Below are 22,500 nucleotides of genomic sequence, written 5' to 3' on the forward strand. Positions count from 1 at the left end.
AAATACACACAAAACAATCATCATAGTCAATACCTTGTTAAGTATCAGAAATATACATAAATCTTGTAACTGATTTAAAAAACACAAAGTACAGGTATCATATATATACAAAATGTCATAAAACCTACAAAAGGTTTTTTGATAATATAATGTTACTTCACAATCTCCTGAATATAGGTAACCTTTCATATTCATTATAAAAAAATAAATTCACAATTTCAAATGATGTCACCCAATATAATTACCTACTGCATTTGCAAATTCCAACTATGCAAATCCAAAATTGCAATAAGAATTTGTGATATTGCCGACATAGAGAAGGTTCATATGTTCATTCACTAGTATTCAAAACTATCAATAATAAAAATTTAATTCAATTCAATTCATCAATAAATGACATGAGCTGCAGATTTCACTTTAATCATTCACCTAACTTAAAATAAAGTTCATCATAGTCTCTTTTGCAAGAAATTTTCCATGATAGATTTCAGCTCATTTACCAAATGAAATGGTCTTCAGTAAATAGACCACTGCAAAGTATAACTTGGTGAAAACAAGACCATTCACAAGAATATTCCCAAACTTGGAATAAAACTATGTCGGATACCCATTCTGTATATTGAGATACTGGTCATAAAATCCAAATATAAAGGTCTACTTCCTAAAAACAAGTTCTTACACTTTAGCAAAATGGGGTCATCATATACTCTTTACTGTTGTTCTACTTTCCAATGCTTAGATCAAAGTCCAAAATAAAATTCTTTTGCGCAGCTACTAAAAAAATATCGTACATACTTGACGTATTGCATTCCCTTCACCAACATTTTATGTGAAAAAAATATCAGGTGATATCAAATTTCTTGTCACTTGCTTCATTACTAGATGATGATCACAAAATACAGAGTAATAATACCTGCATTACATCATTTAACAGTAACCATCGACTTCAATTGAAACTACAAAAGGTGTTAATTCAGTATATATTCTTACACTTCTTAATATAGTTTTGAACACATCTATTTACACTGTTTGCTGTTCACTAGTTTCCAATCGAATATATTAAACCTTTAGATGGTGTACTGTTTATAGCACAGTATCTACCTTTATGCTAAGTATCTACTGTTAAACATGATGATCATAGTGTCACTACTTATAGCATTACAAGAAATGAAAGAAAAGCAACTTGTCATACAACTGAATTACAATACTGGAAAATGTCAGCTAAAAATGAGTGACTTTTTTGTTTTTTTTTAATAAGAATTACGTGACTTTAAACTTTATGACACAATAAAGCCCTAATCATTTATACTTCTTACAAGGAACAGGTCTTATACGTTACCTGGAACAAGGCCTACCACGTTTCATTTGTAACTTACAATCATACTTTTTTACCTGAAGATATCCCACTGAAAGAATATTACTACTATTAAAAATACATATTACATATCCTAAACTCCTAATAATTGTCTAAAATGGAATATTATCCATGCCACAGAAACATTTGTCCTTAGAACTTCCCCTCAAAATCACGTTTAAAGCAGTAGATGAAATTCTCTTTAGACTTGGCAGCACAATTGGTAAAAAACATCTATTGAATTCCTTGTACATAAAATATGAACCAAATATTAAAAGCTAAAATACAACTGTAATTTAGCAATAGGAATACTGATATTTCAAAACTGTTTCAAAAGTTACAAATCTCTAATTCTTAAAAGAATGAGTAAAAAAATATTGATCTACATTAACGTCATTCACATCTAATCCTTTCTAATTCTCTCCTTGCTCTTTAGGTGGCCATCTTCAAACAAGAATGAAAAGGACAAATTAATAGAGAAAAGATGTACCTATATTGAAAGAGACGTTTCCACACAAGCTCAATATTAGTGGAATCATCATTTCTGAATTCTATAACAAACTGATGAAACAAAAGACTGCAATGTCTGCCACACTCCAGTCTGAACCAAAATAAAAGTGCCAGGATTTAAGCATTCATCATTACCCTACTGAAGGACTGTCTGTCCCGGATGAGCCTCCATCTGTGGCCGAGAGAGTGGCATTCCTGTCTCCCTTCTTTTTCCCCTTCATTAACACGGCAATTTCGCGGCTCTGTTCACGAATCTTCTTCTGCAGGAGATCTACCTTACTTTCATAATCACGGTTGCAATTCTTCATCTTCTGCCTGAGTTCCTGTTCAAATGTGAACTGACTTGCCTTCAATTCAGTCATCTGCATCAAAGAAAAAAAGCAAATGGTAATTCATCACTCAGTTTTAGTTTGATATCAATATAAATATCATAAAATTTGAGAGAGAATGAACATATAGAAAACAATAACGTAGGGAACATGCTCAAGGAAAGAATAAAACTACAAAGTAACAAAATCACTCATACAACAAAGAGAAGAAATTGCCTTTTTTTTCCTACACAGAATGACAAGACACTCTAGTTCCATCAATTTCAACAAAAGTCTTTGGAGGAGCGATTCCAAATTCCTATTTCTTTACCTGTTATCACGTCATTTTCAAACATCGTTTCATAACCTACTCCGTCCATGACTACAAACGATAATTTACCTGTTTTTCCTTGGCCAAAAGCTGGGAATCTTTGCCCGAAAGCTGTTTCTCGAGATGAGCTATTCGTTCCCTCAGCTGCGTTATTAGCACGAGTTGATCGGCTGTGCCTGGGTCGTCTCGAACTGGACCAGAGTTTCTTGATACCTGATGATACATTGGCGTTTTAAGTTTCAATATTAATAAGCACAACATATATATATATGTATATATAGTATGATGTATCTGTCAAAACGATTTCATCACAAAAATAATGTAGATATTGTAAATTATACACAAATAGACAAATTCTTACTTCTATACTGGATTCTTAATGAAAAGGAAGTTGCATGAAACAATTTCAAGTGACTCAATCTATAAACAGAATATTCAAGATATGAACTTTATATTGTTTGATAAAGCCACATCACTACAATAAATAATTTCTTAAAAAAAAAAATAAAAAAAACTGACCCTACACTTCTATCAAATGAAACTTGCCATGAAAATCATCCAAAGAATTCACTTATATTAGCTAACTTCTTAAACTTGAATAATTTAACTCTGAAGTTGATCTATTGCCATAAACACTATTTGCTTATACTAATTTAACCTTCTCTTACCTTAGGTTGGCAGACTCGTACGAATCTCAACTTTGCTGAATCATTCTCCCTATACTTGTACCTTGTAATCGGTCTTCCTCAGGCTCACCATCTGCCCAACTTCCTAATACACAATTCCTCTTTCTGATAGACTCTCTTCGTCCATTCTCTCCATCCCTTCTCACTCACACTATGCAACTTATTCTCAACCTATTCAGCTTCCTGACAGTGACTGCCCTTTTCCAAGGAAATCCTTTTCCACGGCTTCCATCGTACTCACCAAATCATTTATTCAGATTTTCTTTTAGAGTGCTCATAGCTTGAGCGCCTTAACTCTCATGTTTCAATCCCTCTTTCCGGGATCCTTTACCTTTTCTGAGATTACTGAACACTTACCAATTTCTTAAATTTGTCATGTGTTTCCACACTCTGAATGTCTTTGTCTGTATCATATAATCCCAGCTGAAAACATGAGAAAACTCTTGTAAGTGTTGACAAGGGAATGAAAACACATCAAGAAACCATATGATGCTCACATCAGAATTTACTGACTCAAAATATAAGGAGGTAAATTACTAATTAATTTGGCTGCCTTCCTCTAAACTGATAAATAAGATATTTTAAATCTCATTACAATATTGCCTTCCAGTTGAACTGTACTTTACAGCCTGTACGGTCTTGCTTAAAATTATCACTTAATTTCTTAACTGCAAAAACTTACCTTCCTCCTTTTGATTAAAAACAGTTCCTTCCTTGTAGATAGCAAAACCAAAGACAAAAGGCCATTCGCTTTTTATTTCTCTAATTTTGTGGGCTGGGCAAATCAAACTTAAAACAAAAATATCACTGAACTCAAAAAAAAATAGATGGCTTTCCAAATTCATCAACTGAACTGGCTGGGTCTTTTTTTTTTTTTTTTTTTTTGTACAGCTTCACAATTCACTTATAAGCAACATGCAGCACTTGAGTCACTAATGCTATATAGTAAAAGCTTAGCACAACAGAATGACAAACACATTAACACAAATTGATTGTGAAAAATAAGAATTGGAACTATGAAAATAATGTATAACTCAGCACATACAATACTATGAGTAATATATATATATGTATATTTATATACATTTTTTTATCTCCATTTCGTATTTTTTTTCTTCCCCCTTGCTACTAGCAAGACGAACCAACAAAGTAAGAAATAAAATACGTATGGCCCTAAATATAATTCTTTGTTAAACCACACTGGACTTGGCTAAAGCAAAAAAAAACAAAAAACAAAGAAAAACAAGAAAAAAGAAAGAAAAGAAAAAGAGAAAGGAAGAAAGAATATAGCACAGGATACCTTTGCCGGAGGCTCTTCTTGTGGCATTTTCGTAACATCAGGCCTATTGGGTCTTTTATTGTGGCCACTCAGCTTATGTCTGTTCCAGTCAGAAAAAGGAAACAATAAAAATCAAATATCAAACTAATGAAAGTTAAACATGCTACAGATATATCAATATTCAGCAACATCTGATATTTTTGATCTTCCATCCAGACATAAAACAGGGGTGTGCATAAATGCATGCAACTACATTGGTTTGTGTCTATTTGTTATCTTCTCAATTCCTGAAAACATTTGCAAAAACATAAAAATATATATACACATATCAGGAAATAGAACATTTGCCCTATAACAGTAACTACCTTGAATTCTAATTCATCATGTAACACTTAAATGATCCCTAATTCCATGAATATACAAAGAATTGCTCTACTTTCCATAAGAAATTATCAGAGTAGTATACAAATATTTGCTTAACCCTTTGAGTAACACAATTCCACCAAAATATGACAGCGCGGCTCAACAAAATGAATCCTCATATTTACAGGAAACACAAAACCAGAGGAGAGTTGCCCTAGAAATCATAAATCTCAATCTGCGTAACAGGGTTGACTGAGGGATGTGCATGTACAAGAAACTCGTCCTACTTTTTGCATTTCTTTGATTAATCATGAAGAGGAGAGCTTTTAACTAAATGATAAAGTAAAATATTACTCGCATTAGAGCTGAAAGTACTAAACTTTGAAATATTCTGTGATCACTCCTCATTGCATATTCACTATTGATTACATGGCTAAGATTCCTTAATAATTATGGGTTTAGTAAATGCTCCTCAGTCAAAAAATTAAATACTTCACAATTTGCATAACATTACATTTCTTAATAATAGTAGTAAATGTTCATGTGAAATTTATCTTAAGCTGTAATACTTTGGTGAATTGTAAAATTTCCCTAATCAAAATGAACTTATTCTTACTGTGATTTATAGATACTAAAGCTTTGACACTTATCTTCAGCCTATCATAGCATACCAAGCCTTTCAATTATTATCTTAAAGCAATTCTAATGACAGATAACAGAGCAATTATTTAGCACTATACCTTTCCTTATCCTTGTGATGTCCTGAACGTGAACCAAGCTTTATGTGAGAATGCCTAGCTGGATCTGTAACTTTTGTCTTTGCCAATGCTCGCTTATATGACAGTGTGCAGAGCCAGCACAACAACTTTCCGTCAACCTGTAAACAAAAAAAAAAGACATCTATAACAGAAAGCAGGCAAGAAACAACAACAGTGTTTCTTAATACTCACTCTTAAAAATTAAAAGCATTTGTCAACTTGTCACTGTAACTTTTGTTTCCTTTGTTTTCTTTATTTTTTCCCCTTCTATATATTATTGTCCTTGGCAAACACTCAAGAGCAGCTCAGTAACAATCTGCTAATTCATTTACCTGTTATAGTTGCCATAAGCCATTCGCGCCTGATCATGTGATATATTGTCATGATTTCTCCCTCAAAACACGTTTTTCGCCGTTACGTATGCATACAATCATAGGAGTTCCATTAGTATAGACACATTTTTCTTCACTTGTGGAAATAGTGTAAACAAATACAAAACCCTCCTATAATCACCCATTGAATCTGGAGGGTGAGTCAAAAGTCTTCATGCTGAGAGAGACCTCGGGCTTGTTTAACCCCTTCGACACGATGACGCGTATACTGCGTCATCGCAGCGCTCGCGTCAAATCCGAGGACGCGCATACTGCGTCATGGCTCAGTTCTGGTGGAATTGAGTTTTCTTTCTTCCGGATACTGTACGAGATCTTTCAGAATAGAGGTCGGATATGATACGATATATTACTTGACTTTCATTATTAATAATTTATTACATAAGAGTGGGATTTGCTTATACCAGGGGAAGCATTGATGGGCCCTGCTGGCAATCATTTTATTATTTATTTATGGAACATTATGTAAAAATATAAAACATATTAGTTTACCATACTATTTCAATCGTTTTCTTTGGTTATCTGAGTGAGGCCTCCCACCAAGGTCACTCTTTCCATCTTCCTCCCAACCCATGTAAATAACTTGTCACATGCCCATGGGGGAAGAGGTTAACTATGCATATTTTGATATATAACACATGATGATTATGTTGAGGTTTTGGCTATAAACTTGTAGAGGTTTTGTCTTAAAACTTGTCATATTCAGTAGCGACGTTTAAAATTTGGCGAGCGCCGGCAGCTCGGATACGGCGCGAGGAGCGTTTTCTACTGCCCGGAGTGAAGGGGTTAATCGGGGGAGTGGCACTAGAGCCCCGGCGTGAATGGGTTAATTGATCCCTTCTAATAACCCAATCATAAAATTGCAGGTAATCCCCCAATGATTAGCCACATAAAAAAGGAAAGTTATTCAAAAGGTACGTGGACAATCAATCCATCACATCTCCAAGTTGAGTGACCCTAATTGGGAATTTTTGACTCATTGGCTGCCTGGACTGTTCATTTTTATGGGAAAGAGTGAAGTATACAATATAAAGCTTGCAGAGAGCCTTGGATAATTTTTTTCATTTAATTCCTTTATTCTCGGATGACTTCCAAATTTCTGTGCCGTTACAAATTAACATTCCCAAACTGCTATCACCAAGAACAGAAAACTAACACGAGTAGATATCAGACAGCCTCCCCCCCCCCATTGAAAAAAAAGCACATGCGCACACACATGCACAATATTTTCTATATATATAGTACAAGTCTATATATAGTATATTAGTAAGGTGATACTAATTAGCATTTGGTATGATACATAACTGATGAAATAACTAGCTTGTATTATGAATAAAATAAATTTAGTATGAATGTGAACCAACACATGGTGGTGGTGCAATATGAAACGATGTTGACTGAAGATACGTTAATCCATTCACACCAGGGCTTATATTTGCGTAACACTGCTCCCACCGGCTAGATAGCAAGATTCAAATATATGTACATCATATGAGAGTTGGACATAAATAGAAAACTGTTGTACCAAAACTGAGAAATATTCTGAACATATTTTACAACCATTTTAAATCATAAAATTTTGGATATTTCCATAATCTTTTCTGGTTATTATCAAACTCTAGTTTAACTGGTTAGCATCACTCCATATTAATGCAACACAATAAATCTGGCTGCAAACAAGAAAAATCGCAAATAAAACTATATACTCTTCAAAATACATTAAGGTGCTTTAACTACCATAACTGGTAGTGACATGAAAAATATCTATGGCTTGACAGCTTTATATTCTTACACTTAACCCATTCATGATGGGTGTCAAATATACGTGACGCAGAGAAGAGTGCGTAAATCTAAGTAACAATGCGTTTGAGATACGGCATCAGTATCTGCTCACAGTTGAAGCACGCACGCACGCACAGAGTCGTGAAGTTTTGTGGTTATAACAGAACTAGCTTCAGGGCTACAGTTTCGAAATCAGCCTGAACACAAGTTTGGTGACCAATTTATGGATAAAGCCACTTAGGGTCATCTGCGCTGCCTGGAGGGTGGAAAAAACACTTTCCCCATCCCTCAAAATTTTTAGCCAGTGCCGCCAGCGTTGTATAACAACTGGTTTGATTACTAGCTCAGTTGTTACTTGCACCTTTGCCATAGGGTTAATATAAAATCAGCCAACAGTACAATTCATAATTGTACAAGGATCTAGTATTGTTATATAAGAACAATACTAATAAATACATGTATATCAGTCTGCCATGCATATGTGAGGATGATATCCCAATTGCTGTTATCTTACAATATTAATTGAAAATACATGGTATGAATTACATAGTCTAGAACTTTAACTTCACAGAAATTTGTTTGTAGGTACATACATAGCTTGAATATAAACACCTTATGGGAGCTGTAAACATTTTGCAGGTACCCTATATGCCTACTAAGCTTACACAGTTCTTTTGCCATGTTGTGGCCTTTACAATGCAGCCATATAGGGCTCATGTGGAAAAAATTAAAACATATGCCATACGGGAACAATTTGCCCTCAGCCAATACCTCACTGCTTTTGGCTAATAGTACACTGCATATTTTACTAACTACACTAGCACCACTGGTCCTTTCTACCCATTCACACTGGGGCTTATATTTACATAACCCATTCACACTGGGGCTTACATTTGCATAATGCCTCTCTTGCCAGCTAGATAATAAGCACGGATAGTGGCTAATCGCGAGACCTCTCACTGTTATACCACATTGCATCTCTAAGAACACTTTTCACCTGCCCACTTCAATGGGGTGATAATTGAAGGTTTTTAAATTTGTTTACATTGTTTTCACAACCAAATAAAAATGTCTTTAGAAATGGAACTCATGATAATGCGCGTACACAATGATTTAAAACATACGTTTTGAGGGAGAGATCATAATGTGATAGGACGTTGCTTGGTGGGAGTAAAATGTTACCATGACATAAGAGGATGTCACCCAGCAAGAATGGGTTCAAGGTCTCCCTACCACTAACACTTGATTCAAAAGTGACTTGCAATGCATTCTTAAATATCCAAATGCTGAATGAAAAACACCCAAACCCTTGTTATAGACAGGCAGAGAAGGAAAAAGAGGAGGGAGAGAAGAGAGAGGGGAGAGAGAGAGAGAGAGGGGGGGAAGGGGGAGACAGAGGGAGAGGGAGAGGGAGAGGGAGAGGGGGAGAGGGGGGTTATGTTTCCATAACTTTCAACTTTGAAGAGTAAATTCTTAAAAAATTTCAACATCTAAAATCTGTGATACCATTTTGTACAAAATAACTAAACATCCTTAGAAAGTAGCCTTTGGTCTATAAGATATGTTTCTGTCAAAATTTTTAGTATATTTCATCATACAGGTATAAAAAACATTCTAATCCATTTTCTAGGGAAAATACAGTGTGATACCATAAAAACCTGGTAGTTCCATATGGGCATAAGTACTTTAGTAAAAAAGCGAAAGACAGATACAAAGCTTCAACCTTGGCCCATTCACGTCGGTAAGCATATTATCCCGTCAGCATAACATCTCTACCCCAAAACACAAATACAAAAATAGTGTAAACAAATAAAAAAACCTCTGATTATCACCACATAGAAGCAGTATTACACAAATATGAGCCTTGGCATGATTGGATAAATTACTTAACACATTTACAGGAAATCTTGTAACTCAAAAATAGATTCCCGTGGCTCTATCATACACGTCAAAGGAAACACTCAATAACATTGTAAAGCAAAATTGAATAAAAGAAAGAAATTTCTAATATAAACTGATTACAGGATAAATAACGTTGAAAATTTTATAGAATCATCAAAGTTCCAAAACATCTCTCCCCTTAGCATTGGTGACAATAATTGGACCAACCATTATGGTTTTCATTTATGAATAATTTTCACACACATGATTAGTTAACAGGAAGTTATCAGGCCTACATGAACTCTATTAACCCTTTCCCGACGGGGCACGGCGATAACTGAAAACCCCTACACTGGGCCATTGCAATATTGCATTGAAAACATCACATTGGCATGACACCCCGGCATCGGGAATTTAGCTGTGTCACACGGGTGTGACGCACCGTCGTCATGGGGTTTAACCCATTCGCTTGATTTTATTTCTTTTTTACTATTACTATTATCATTGTTACTCTTATTTATTATCATCTTAATTACTAGTATAAAAACAGTCACATCACCCTTGTCAATAGTTTATATAAAGCAGAATATCATTAATCTCAAGGACACTAATTCATTATTAGTGAAAAAATATTGAAAATGGTTGAATATTACAAACTCCATATCTCAAAAGCTCTATATTGAAAATGGTTGAATATTGCAAACTCCATATCTCAAAAGCACTAATAACATTCCTTGTTTTGTTGCAAAATCTGAAACCAATGTATGCCTCTCATAGTGTTTTGTATAGTGGCCTTTGGCAACTACAAGCAAAAAGTTATTGTGTTCGAAAATATTTTTGGCCTTCTGGGAACTTCATGTAGGTTTTAGGGTTAATAATTGTAGGGGGGGGGATGGTTATGATGAAACGTTCAGAAACTTGACAAGGTAATCGCCAAAGAGGACTTTTGGAACTACATCATACTGTTTTTATGTTTCCTGCATGGTAACATTAAATACTGTGGCGGTTAATACTTTGAATCACAGCAATGAACAATATCTTGAGACACAAGTGGTACATAATTTAGCAGCATCTTTGATGATTTCCTTTATGTTAATGAGTAAGATAATAATAATTTTCTTCATTACAGAAAAAGGAAAATCAATCAAATTTACTTTGGACAACCAAGGTATGTAATTTTTGATAGGAACTAGCAACATAAGTTCAGATGGTGTTGAAAATGGGATGAAGGAGAAAGCATCACCCAAATCCTAGATTTTACATTTTACATTCCATAATATATGATAATTTTTACAAAAAATTTGTAAGATATTAAATGAATATTTGGAGCCAAAAAATAAATATTGGTTGAATATCAATGCTGCTCCAAATTCAAAGTTATTAGATACATATATATAAATAATGCTCTTCAAACACATTATCGGCAACATCAGTGCCTATTCATCTAAAAAGTGTCAAGTTTCAACTCTGAACAGTTTTTATTTTTTCCCCAAGTGCCATGCCCCACCTTAACCCATGCAGATGGGTGTCATGACATGCATGACACAGGAGTTTTGGGCCTTACAACGGTTGTCATGCTACACACAACGTTGGGGGATTTTGGTTCATTGTTTTTGTTGTTGTACTTTGAGTAATGAGTGAGTGATGAGATTGCAATCATAACTACTATTATTGTTGCAATACTAACCCATTGCCGACGGGACTGTTTTAACTACAAATGGTCGAAATGCCACGATATTTGAAACGCGCAAGCCTTTGGGCTATTCGCCTGCACTGGCTGCAGAGAAGCACAATGCACTCAATCATCTGGCATGTCGGCCAGGAGGATAGCCATGACAAAATATCTCGTCCCCAGCAGCTGGTCCTGCCACTACTCAACATGATATCTTGTCATCCAGCGTTAACGGGTTAAGCAAAATGGGTTTCACCTAACATCCAAAACCTAGATGGCACCACTTTCTTGTAACACAAACAGGAGAGTTTTGAATGGCACCCGTCCACTGTCTCTAGCAAGCATTATCTTTAGGAAGCAATGGCACGCAGCAAGTTGTCAACTTCTTGCTTTAAAGTACCGGCGATGAAGGCTGTGCAGGCAAGAGAAGAAGAATGTGACTCAAACCATGCCCAGTGTCAACAATGTGCTTCTGTGCCAATAGGGATGCCTTTTAATGTAGCAATCACAGTCATAAGCAGGTTTCTCTCCTCTTCCCTACCACTTAATGTTATTTTCATTGTGGATGGTTATATTTTTTTTATTCATTTATGTGAATATGGAAAAAAGTAAAGTTGCTTTTTGTCCTCTCAGAAAACAGAAATAATTCTATCACACAGAGTATTAACCCATTCGCGCCAGTTGACTTGCTATCACTGTCAGTGGTTTTTGGGTCAGATGCCTGTGCGCCGGGTGAGCGGACATACAGTGCTCGCTCACGGCTAGTGTGCCCAAGAATCCTGAGGCGTTAGGCTTATGCGTTCAAATACCCCGGCATTCCGACCATTTAGAGCCAGAATAGCCCTGGCATGAATAGGATAAGAAATTACTGACCTGATATGGACCCTATACAACAATTTTGGTCAACTGCAGCATTAATATAGGCTGTCATATGGCGTGTAAAAGTCTCTCAATACAATAAAACACAAAAAAATGACAAACACAAAAATGGATATAGTCTTACAATGAGTTACTGAAAGAGTGGGAAAAGTCAATGTATGTTATGTGAAGCTGCCTCACTCTGAAAAACAACCCATCTTGGAGACTGGGCAAGCAAATCTATCCCCTTCTGCAATGGGTTAATATCCAAGGCTATTCTTTTTTTGTTATCTATTGCCATTAACCCGTTAACAATGGGTGACAAGATATCACGTCTCCTGGTTTTTGGGCCAGACGCAGGGGACAAGTTATTTTGTCCAGGCCAGTGCGCCGGGTGCACAGTACTCGCTTATGGCCAGCGCACCCGAGAATCCCGATGCATTAGGCTTATGCGTTTGAGTATCCCGGTACTTCTTCCATTTAGAGCCAAAATAGCCCCATCGGGAATGGGTTAATGTTACTTCTGTGGCCATATACACATGCATGTAAGTGACATTTTGCTGAGTATATAATAACAGACAATTTAACCCATTCACGCCGGATGACGTGCTGACAGGTTTCGTGTTTTTTTTCCCTCAGACACCAGTGACGAGATATCTGGGCAAGGCCGGCACTCGGGGTGAGCGAGTGGGCAGCTCAGGCTCGCGGCTTGTGCACCCAAGAATTTTGAGGTGTTAGGCTTATGCGTTTGAAAACCCTGGCATTACAACCATACAAAGCCAGAATCACCCCAGCGTGAATGGGTTAAACATTCTTTTTTTTTTTTCAGATGAATCAGAATCAATTTTTCTGTTGCTACCCATTGATCGCTCTTACTACTGTCACTTTACACATTATATACTGTATAAATATTTACTCCCTCTACTATCTCCACTGAGCAGAGGTAAGTAAGGTTTATGCTCATGTTCACTGTCAGTCAACTGGTATCATGGCTTATCAGCAACATTTTATGGAGCGGTATGAAAATTCATGGAACTGTTGGCCATAGCCCAGGTACCAGTAGGTTAACTTTTGATCCTGAACTGAATCCAATTAAAGGATTATCAGTGAAATTCATTACAAAAAATTCATCTCTTTTAAATATATGGTAGACATCCTTTCTGAAACTGAATTTTGGGAGTTTAGCAGGTGTCTTATACTCTGAATCAATTCCAGTTATCAAAGATTATACTGCTCAGAATCTGACGCAATATGTTTTACTTTATGCATGATTCTGGTGTTTGTTGCAAGACCATAATAAAACAAGAATGAAGACAGAAAATAAGAGAACAGAAGAGACTAATTAACTCGTTCCAGACGGGGCTAATCCGGCTTAAATAGACCAAAATTCCTGGACTCTTGAACGCATAAGCCTAACGCGTCGGGATTCTCGGCCGCACTGGCCGCGAGCCAGCGCTGTGCGCTGGCTCCTCCCGCGCCCCGGGCTGGACAAAGTAACGCGTCCCCGTCGTGTAGCCCAAAAACCACTAGACGTGTTATCTTGTCACCCGTCATTAACGGGTTAATCTTGAAATATTAAAATTATACAGAAGTGCACTAATGTTAATGGAAATAGATTTTAGTTGATAATCTTACAATGTCACATAATCCTGGTTTTAACACCACTGGAAACCACATCAATGATTTTGGAATCAATATCAACAAAACATCCATTTCCATATTCTTTTTAGCAGTTTTGGCTTCTCTTACGTCAAAGAGTAATCTCCTCCTAATATTATTCTACTGAATCCCCTAAAACTGTCTACTTTCAAAAACTTACAAATATTAAATTCAACATCATACAATCTCTTTTGATCTGCTACTTAAAAATTGAGGCCAAAAAGAAGTGTCAATCACGAAGTAAATACAGTTCATTTTTTCAGGTTTGGATGAAAAGAAAATGTTTCTTAAATTCTACCCTGATTACAAAAAAACAATATGAATATACACTCCCCCTAAAACATGATATTAATCTTATGAGAAGGAAGCTTACCACAGCAATATCCCAATCTCGTTATTTTTTCTCTCGGCAAAATATAATGTAATGATCTCAATTATTCTGATACAGTTCAGCAAACTTTATCAGAAATGTCCTATGAATATTACTTAGCATCATGTATAACAGGCTTTGACACTCTTTATAGTTTTAAACAAAATGAGGATTAAACTCAAATGAAGTTCATGTGAAAAAAATTGTATATTAGATCTAAACAGCAAGTTGTATTTGTACTTTGACACCTTCATGGGCATGAGGATATAAGCTTCACTAGTATCATTGAATTTCTGATGTTTTATGACATTCTTAAATTAACCCATTAACCCATTCGCGCCGGATGACGTGCTATCACATTATGGAAATATTTCGCTCCGATCAGATGACGTCCTATCACGTTATGATCTCTCCTTCTAATTATACGTTTAACATAGTTACATATGTACATACTAACTGCAGTTGCATTTGTATTGACATATTGTTCTTGACTTGTCAAAAAAAAAAAAAAAAAACTTCTCGGGATCCAGTATAATTGGACAGGTGAAAAGTGCTCCGAGAGGCACAGCACAGCATCACACCAAGAGAGATCTAGCATGTGGAGGCTGCAAACGCTTGCTTCCTTTACATCGGAAGCAGCATTAGGCAAATAATCGTCCCGTCACGAATGGGTTAATACTTAAGCCATTACATCAATTCTTGTTCATATCATTATGTTAACCATAAATATGTCATTACAATCACCATTATTATAAAATCATCAAAACTATATTATAAATATCACCATAGTATATATAGCATAATTATATCATTATAATTATCATCATTCCTTAAAAGAAAAACCTAACAGCTAATTTAAATAAATCATATATCACAGCATTACTACACACTTCTCTTTAGGCTAGCAAAATATTACACGTAGTTCATCTCACCTTTTTTTTATCAACATCCTTCCTGTCAAACGCACATTTCTGTTTGCACTGATCACAAGTAAGTGGGGGTCCGTACTTCCGCTCTGAGTTTGTGCATCGTTGACATTTGTTACCAATAAAGGCAGCTATAACATTGCAGTATTCGCATGCGGATGGTTTGCCATGTTGCTTCACCATAGACTCGCATTTCTTGCAGATTGTGACGGTGCTGCTCTTGCTGAAAGCCACAGAGCATTGTGAAATAGTTTGCCCACACATGCATTAAGAGGGAATCATCAACACCTACAAGTTATCATGTAAATGGAAAGCCTATCCAGAAAAAGAATGACCTTAGAAACATAAATATCCCATTTATTCTTAACACTTATATTACAGATAACTTAGTAGCCATAGCTTACCCAGCTTTGAAAATACATGGCTAAATGTATACTTAAAATGTATTAATAAATGTATTAATAAATGTATTATAAATGTAAGAACATGTCACTGTCATTAATAATAAAATCATCACATAAATCTACAAGGCAAGAGCAAAGTCAGTTTTTCATACAAGGCTCGTCTCTGAATGCATTGTGATAGAATTTTAACAACCAAAAAAATTAACAAAATATAAGTGATATAATCACAAATGGGTAGTTATAGAAAAAAAAAACATACTTAATATATACAACAAGTCTGATGACATTTGAAATAATGTTAATCCTTACCCTGGTGCCAAGGGTTAAGCTGTCAATTTACTGCAAATTTTCTAAAATACAAATGGAAACTCAATGCTATATTGTAAAATACATGCATAAGGTAACTGTCATAAAAGGGGTTCACATTCACTTCCTTCAAAACATAATATTGGATCTTTTAACAGTGAACAATGCAGTACACAAATCTCTGTGCATTTAAACAAACATGGTTATCAATCATCCAGAAGCTTATCACAGATTCCCATGATACCAAGCAGTCTGACAGTGATACACAAAATGCTGTACCAAATTCCAAAACAGGAGCTTTCACAGTAAAAGTGTAAATCCTCACTGACATGGAGTTCAGAGCTAATGGATGATCATAAATGTAAGGTCCAAAAAATAACTGGCTCATGACATCGACCTTGGTAGGTCTCAAACTGTCGCACCACCATTAAGTGATCCAAAATCATCATAAAATAAATCACAGACTAGCAGAACCTTACCTTTCCTGCTGGAATTCACTTCGACAGTATGTGCATTTTACAATTGGAAACGAACCTCTACACTCCTGAAAAAATTAGAAAAAGATGTATTACATCTGTCTATGGTTTGTTTCAAATATAATCATCTTCGCATGCATGTATACATTTTTGTTTTATATTTACACCGCACTTATTTCTACATTGAATAGTCTACAAAAGAACATCTTCATTTTAACAATATGCTTCTCAGACAATGATCTCCATTTAGTAATCAAATTCGGGAGTAATGCTTCCCTATATATTCAAGAGGACTTTATATGGCCTCAAAAACTAGGAACAAAATTCAGGTCTTCGCTTGAAACTGCATTGACTTTATTTATTTTATACTGCATTTCCCAATAAAATACAAAACTTTAGCAATTAACAATTTATTTCCTGATAAACTAGTATAAATTAATACGTCAAAGGCAATGACATTTTCCCTTTACTCTCCTGATAGCAACGGGGTATAGGAAGGTTGACCTTATAAATCTAGTATTCTCTGGTATGTTTTTAGCTTTATATGATAAATACACTTCTTACTGCATTAGAGATATTATTTTACCGTCAGAACCTTCAATTGTCAATTGTCACATTCTTTATGGACAACTATTTTTAACTTTGATGCTCCAATATGCAGTTGTTGCCATACAGGAGCAAAATATAAATTTTGCTATGTAAAACCAAGCTCTTGAAATGTCAATACAAAATAAAAAAAGAAGAACTACCCTGGTGATGCTTTAAAATAAGGTTGAAATTGATTCTTAAGGGGGGGAGGGGAGCAAATCTGAGGAATAGCAGTTTTGATGACTTAATAATTTACCAGGACTCAGGTTATATGACATACTGTTTAACTCCTAATGTTTTTTCACAGAAATTAATAAATAAACAAAACAATCTAATATCAAACAAAATAAGTGGTAAGTTGTATATCTAGCCACCCTACTGCAGATACAGCCCTGGAACAATTCAACTGTGATAATTTTAGGCAAGTAAATGAAAACTCGCACAGCTCACCTATATAATTTGGTGAACTAAAATGTACCTTCATTTGCCAAAGTGATAATAAAAAAATTAATTTCTATAACAATATCTTTGATATCTATTTGGACATGAAATGTTTTTCTTAATATTCAATGCTAATCAAAGCCAAGAAATTCTCAGAAATTAGGAAGGAGCCAGTGTTGTGGAAAAGTAAAAATATGAGAACTTGGTATTAGCTGGTATTCATAAAATACAAGGGAGATATACCCACTGACCCTGTCTATTCTTACCATGTTCCTGAAACAAACATATCTCTTACTTGGCCTTACTAAGAACATTGGTCACAAGAGGTAGGAAGAGTACTAGGGATAACGAAGAAAACACAGAATAAGAAAAAAAAAAAAAGGAATCAGGAAATCGGAAAGACCACAGTACCTTTCGCCAAGGCCTAAGAGAACATGTGATAAAGATTATATGTATGTATTTGCATTCTATTACTACTGCATATGTGGGGCTTCGATCATCCCGGAAAAAATAAAACATAACCACCACCATCCTATTAGTAGCAAGGCCTATATGACTACACAGCTCAGATTGTCAGATGATTCAGAAACAATTCAGTAGTGTAAGACATGAGGTACCACATACATCGCAGATAATGGTTGCTCTTTATTAAATGGCTTTTAGTCTTTGACTTTGGTGGGCAAGTGTAAAAGTTCTTGCACACACATTGATAAACAAAACTGGTATAGTCTTTGCAATGATCTTTTGCATATTTGTGTAATAACACAACTTTACTTTAACTCCCATGTGTTCTAACCAGATACAAGAACTAAGGATGTAGCAATATATATATTTTTCATTATCTTTTGTGTATGATCTGTTCTGTTCATAAATAAAAGTCCTGTTAATGGCACATGTTGTCCTAGTATTAAAAGAAATTATAAAACTTCTATTATAATTCTTTATGAAATCAGTATGCCACTGCTACTGTTACATAATAATTTGTAAGGATTTAACTATGATTATTCACTTTTTCTCATAACTGATAGTTTCCTGAAATTTTTTATTACTCTTCTACCAAAAATACTACTATAATGTAATAAAATAACCTAGTGCATATTAATGAAAATATAATTCATCTAGAAAGACATTCCCCCCCCCCAAAAAAAAAACTACTACTTCTGCTACATTTCCTAACAATGTACTGCAATTCAACAGCACATAGGGTTATAATAGAAGTGAAGAGGATCATTATAGTGCTTTGCTATGTAGCTTTTTTCTTCAGTAATTATTATTTTTTAATACATATAGCAATAAATCATATAAACACCTGTGAATCTCAAAAAAGAAAGAAATATTCTACTGTATAATTAACTTGCCTATCAAATTCTTTAAATGAATTCAAGAGTTAATGGAATTTTATCATTATAATAGATCACATTGTAATCTACTGTAATCTTTTTCTATGGGTAATTGATTTTCGTACTTTATATTATCAGAAATCATAAATGCAAACTAGAAATTGAGTTCATCTATTCCACCCTGTAACTAACAAGTTTCAGAAAAATATATAATTATAGTAAAAAATAAATACAGAAAAAAATTAAAACATTGTATAACAAAATATTTAGATTCTAAACATTCAAGTATAATCTATACTATTCTTTCTGGGTATTCTGTAGAATGATTTAAAAGTTTAAATTTGTTATTGGACATCAAACACTAATCTATAAGTGCATGTGTTTAAATAAACACTCTTCCCCTTAATGTCCCCATTTTCAAAGTCCTCCAATCCACATACAATCCGCATACAATCCACTCTCGTAGGATTTCCCTTGAGTGATAGCATTCGAAGACTACTCCTAAATGCAACCCCTCCTGTTTATCTGGTCTTTTGTTAAAACTTAAGATAGTCAAGGTTTTGAAGCAGTTCCCATTGTTTAACAATATTATGTTGGTTAGCTGGGGTTGGATGAGAAACATTGAAGTCAATTAGTTATCAATGGCTTCTTTTAAACCGAGATAACAAACTATGCAAAAGATATTTTCATTGATTTCTTTATGGTAATAACAATAACTTGTCAAGATTACATTTCCATTAATCTTAGCGATGACAAAAGCCCATTTGCTTAGATGTCCTGACAAAAAGTATGTAAAGACAATTAGAAAAAAAAGTTATACAAGTGTTAGAATTTCTAGTCCTTCTTCTCTTATCTTTTGCATACTATTGTCATACTTTAACCATTAAAGATTGAGACAGACTAGATTCTAACAATTCTCAACAGTTGGGAAAAGGATAATTCTTAGAAAATGAATTCTACAGATGACTTAAAATGTAAAATCTAATAATTCTTTGCCTAGACTAATATGAACAGCTAGGAACACATTATTTCAGTATACTGTGTGTTTAGAATGCATCTGCATTTCCATCACTGGCCTTGTGCATCCTCTGTGCCTGTAAAATTTACTTTAAAATGAGGATCCAGTCCATGCACAATCTTGCACAAATGTAAATGGTGGAGGTTTGTTGCCCTTTTCCTGAGAACAAGGCACAGAGGTTGTAGTGATCGCTTGACACTAATTAGCTGGACCTAATATCATAGACCATCTATTGGTAATCATGAAATTTCATGTCAGTCTATATAAATCCTATTTTGAAAGCCACTGCAGAAGTCTTCAATTCATCTATACAAAGTATTTTTTGTAATCTATCTCGCTTGTAATATTACTTTGCCAAGGTTATTAACATGGGCAGACTAACTCATGTGCACATATTAAAAGTAACAATGATAATTATTACCAATAGGTCTGTATCCCACTCAAGACTTGGCCTCCATTACAAGATGACTAAAAGATAACCTTTTCTCTTTATCATTCCCTATCTGAAGGGATCTTTGTAACTTTTTTTTTCTAAATGTGCCTACCTTTCACTTCTGGAAATTAATTTCTATAACAGCATCATTTCAGTTCATTTACCAGGCAGTAAAATTTATTTTTATCTACTTCCAAATGATATTTTATTTCCATAACTGTCATAACAAAGACAATGCTTGTGAGATGTCAGCTTGGAGAAAATTCTTGCTTGCCTGCTCATGCTACCCAAACAATTGCCTATACATAGCTTGCTTAATCTGCATCTTCAATTATTAGTAACTAATTATTCTAATCCTTTGTTTCTAACAATACTATAATAATTATAAAAATCATGAATACCAATCCATTAATCTTATGCTGAACACGGGGGTTGCTAATCTGAAATGTTTTGATTGCAATCATTGTTGTATATTTCTATGGACTCAGGCCTCGATTAGTGATTTAACGCTTTATGAATATACCTCACAACCAATAAATATACCACTATAAATGCAAAATGCCTATCTTAGAGGTTTTGATAGAACAAAGGCTTTGTCTTGAGAAACAATCACAGGAGAGGGAGAACAATGCTGCTTCAGTAATGCTAACCATGATTATCTTTGTACAGTCGGTCTTAAGCCAATGATATGGAAATAAAGAAAAATTAATCAAGGCATGATGCTCAGACCAATGACGGTTTATAAGTACACAAAGGCTTGATATCCCGAGATGAGAGCCATTCGGATCTCGCATACACCCCTTCATTTAGAGCTCCTAAGATGAAAAAGCGCCTCGAAAAAGCATCCTCGAAATGAAAACCAGATGAGAAGGCACCTCAAGACCCAAGACCCGACATAGGCCTACCCGCCTCGCACAAACGATCGGCGAGGCTCGTGCGATTCCCTCCACTCATCCCCGCTTACCCACAGCACTTACGAATCCCTTGGTCCTAGCAGCCGTGCTATCCCTACGTGCACAGCATATCGGAGGACCACAGCATCCAGTGTCGGGGCAGATAGGATGCCTCCGAGCCTCTGAGGAGCAACATCCTAGTGTGGCCACCGGTGACGAACTTAAAACCTGCCAGCCGCGCTCCTCACAATCAACTCACCTTGCACAGTTGCTGCCCCTGCGAAAGTTCCTCGAATGGGTGCCGGCTGAAGCAGCGGGAACAGGCGAATAAAGCAGACATGTTGGTCCGCCGTGCTGACCACTACACACAAGAACACAGGGAATAAAAGAGGGGAAGCAATCCGTCGTTACTCCCTCGCACTCGCCCTCACAACAACTGACATCTGATGGCGTCATCGACTGCCAAGTGCGCCGATGTCGGGCTCGTTTTTAATTCGTCTGTTTGCGGCTCGGGGCATACATTCTCATTCTTGACACGTGGAAGAGGTGTATTCATTTGTTACAAGTATCGCCTAGGCCCTTTAGAGGGGTTTTAAAGGCGATATATCGTAATTTGAATAAGAGAACTTGGCAACTCGACGCAGGCTGACCAACCTTCAAGCTTGTGACGGAGAGAGTCATTTAAACAGGGCTGCCAATCAGAGGGCGGCGGGAAATTCAAATCAGAAAGGAGGGCGCGGATACATGAATATATCTTATCCGTGTTATATATTACATATAAAGATAAATGCCCTGCATCTATATCACTGCAAAAGAGCTAAACGTTTGGAACAAATTAGGGTAGTAAACACTGATATTAGAAAATCGTCCGCCATAATAGGGTCACGGACACAAATGACTCACCTCGCAAGACTACAAACAAGATGTGCATCACCCGTATTTTTGCGTATAATTCACATATATTGAGTTTCTATGAAGTCTATGTGTTAATCATGTGCATATTCACGCATTTATTTCGTGAATTTGCAATGAAGGTGATAGACCTAATATTCATGAACACACACGTATATATAAACATATATGTGTTTGTGTCTATATATATATATATATATATATATATATGTATATATATATATATATATATATATATATATATATATATATATGTATATATATATATATATTTGTGTGTGGGTGTGTGGGTTTGTGCGTGCGTTTGATTTATGTATTTATATACATATATATACATATATATATATATATATACATACATATATATATATATATATATATATATATGTGTGTGTGTGTGTGTGTGTGTGTCTGTGTCTGTGTGTGTGTGTGTGTAAACATACTCACACACACATACACATATATATAAATATTTATATATATATATATATATATATATATATATATATATATATGTATGTATATATATGTATATATATAATCACACACACACACACACACAC

The 22,500-nt window shown here is 35.2% G+C and overlaps 1 protein-coding gene across 3 annotated transcripts in view; it reads right to left on the reverse strand.

Annotated features, from left to right (window-relative positions):
- Positions 1 to 21,483, reverse strand: part of LOC122256211 (protein FAM76A) — a 22,460-nt gene extending 977 nt beyond the window's left edge. The window contains exons 1-9 of one of the 3 annotated variants that reach the window (XM_086537567.1): positions 21,285 to 21,483; positions 16,316 to 16,380; positions 15,133 to 15,349; positions 5,572 to 5,708; positions 4,490 to 4,568; positions 3,547 to 3,612; positions 2,573 to 2,716; positions 2,000 to 2,226; positions 1 to 1,406 (exon numbers count right to left, since the gene is read on the reverse strand). The exon at positions 1 to 1,406 is cut by the window's left edge and continues 977 nt beyond it. In XM_086537567.1, the coding sequence (XP_086393693.1) occupies positions 1,379 to 1,406; positions 2,000 to 2,226; positions 2,573 to 2,716; positions 3,547 to 3,612; positions 4,490 to 4,568; positions 5,572 to 5,708; positions 15,133 to 15,349; positions 16,316 to 16,380; positions 21,285 to 21,365 (1,044 nt within the window). In that variant the 5' untranslated portion in view covers positions 21,366 to 21,483 and the 3' untranslated portion in view covers positions 1 to 1,378. Of the gene's footprint in view, positions 1,407 to 1,855; positions 2,227 to 2,572; positions 2,717 to 3,546; positions 3,613 to 4,489; positions 4,569 to 5,571; positions 5,709 to 15,132; positions 15,350 to 16,315; positions 16,381 to 21,284 lie in introns of those variants that run through there. The other 2 variants (XM_086537569.1, XM_086537570.1) reach the window with 2 other exon arrangements.
- Positions 21,484 to 22,500: the final 1,017 nt, after the last annotated feature.

The sequence above is a fragment of the Penaeus japonicus genome, unplaced genomic scaffold (assembly GCF_977035675.1).
Source record: "Penaeus japonicus unplaced genomic scaffold, GWHDUDI00000001_assembly GWHDUDI00000006, whole genome shotgun sequence".
Classification (NCBI taxonomy): Eukaryota; Metazoa; Arthropoda; class Malacostraca; order Decapoda; family Penaeidae; genus Penaeus; species Penaeus japonicus.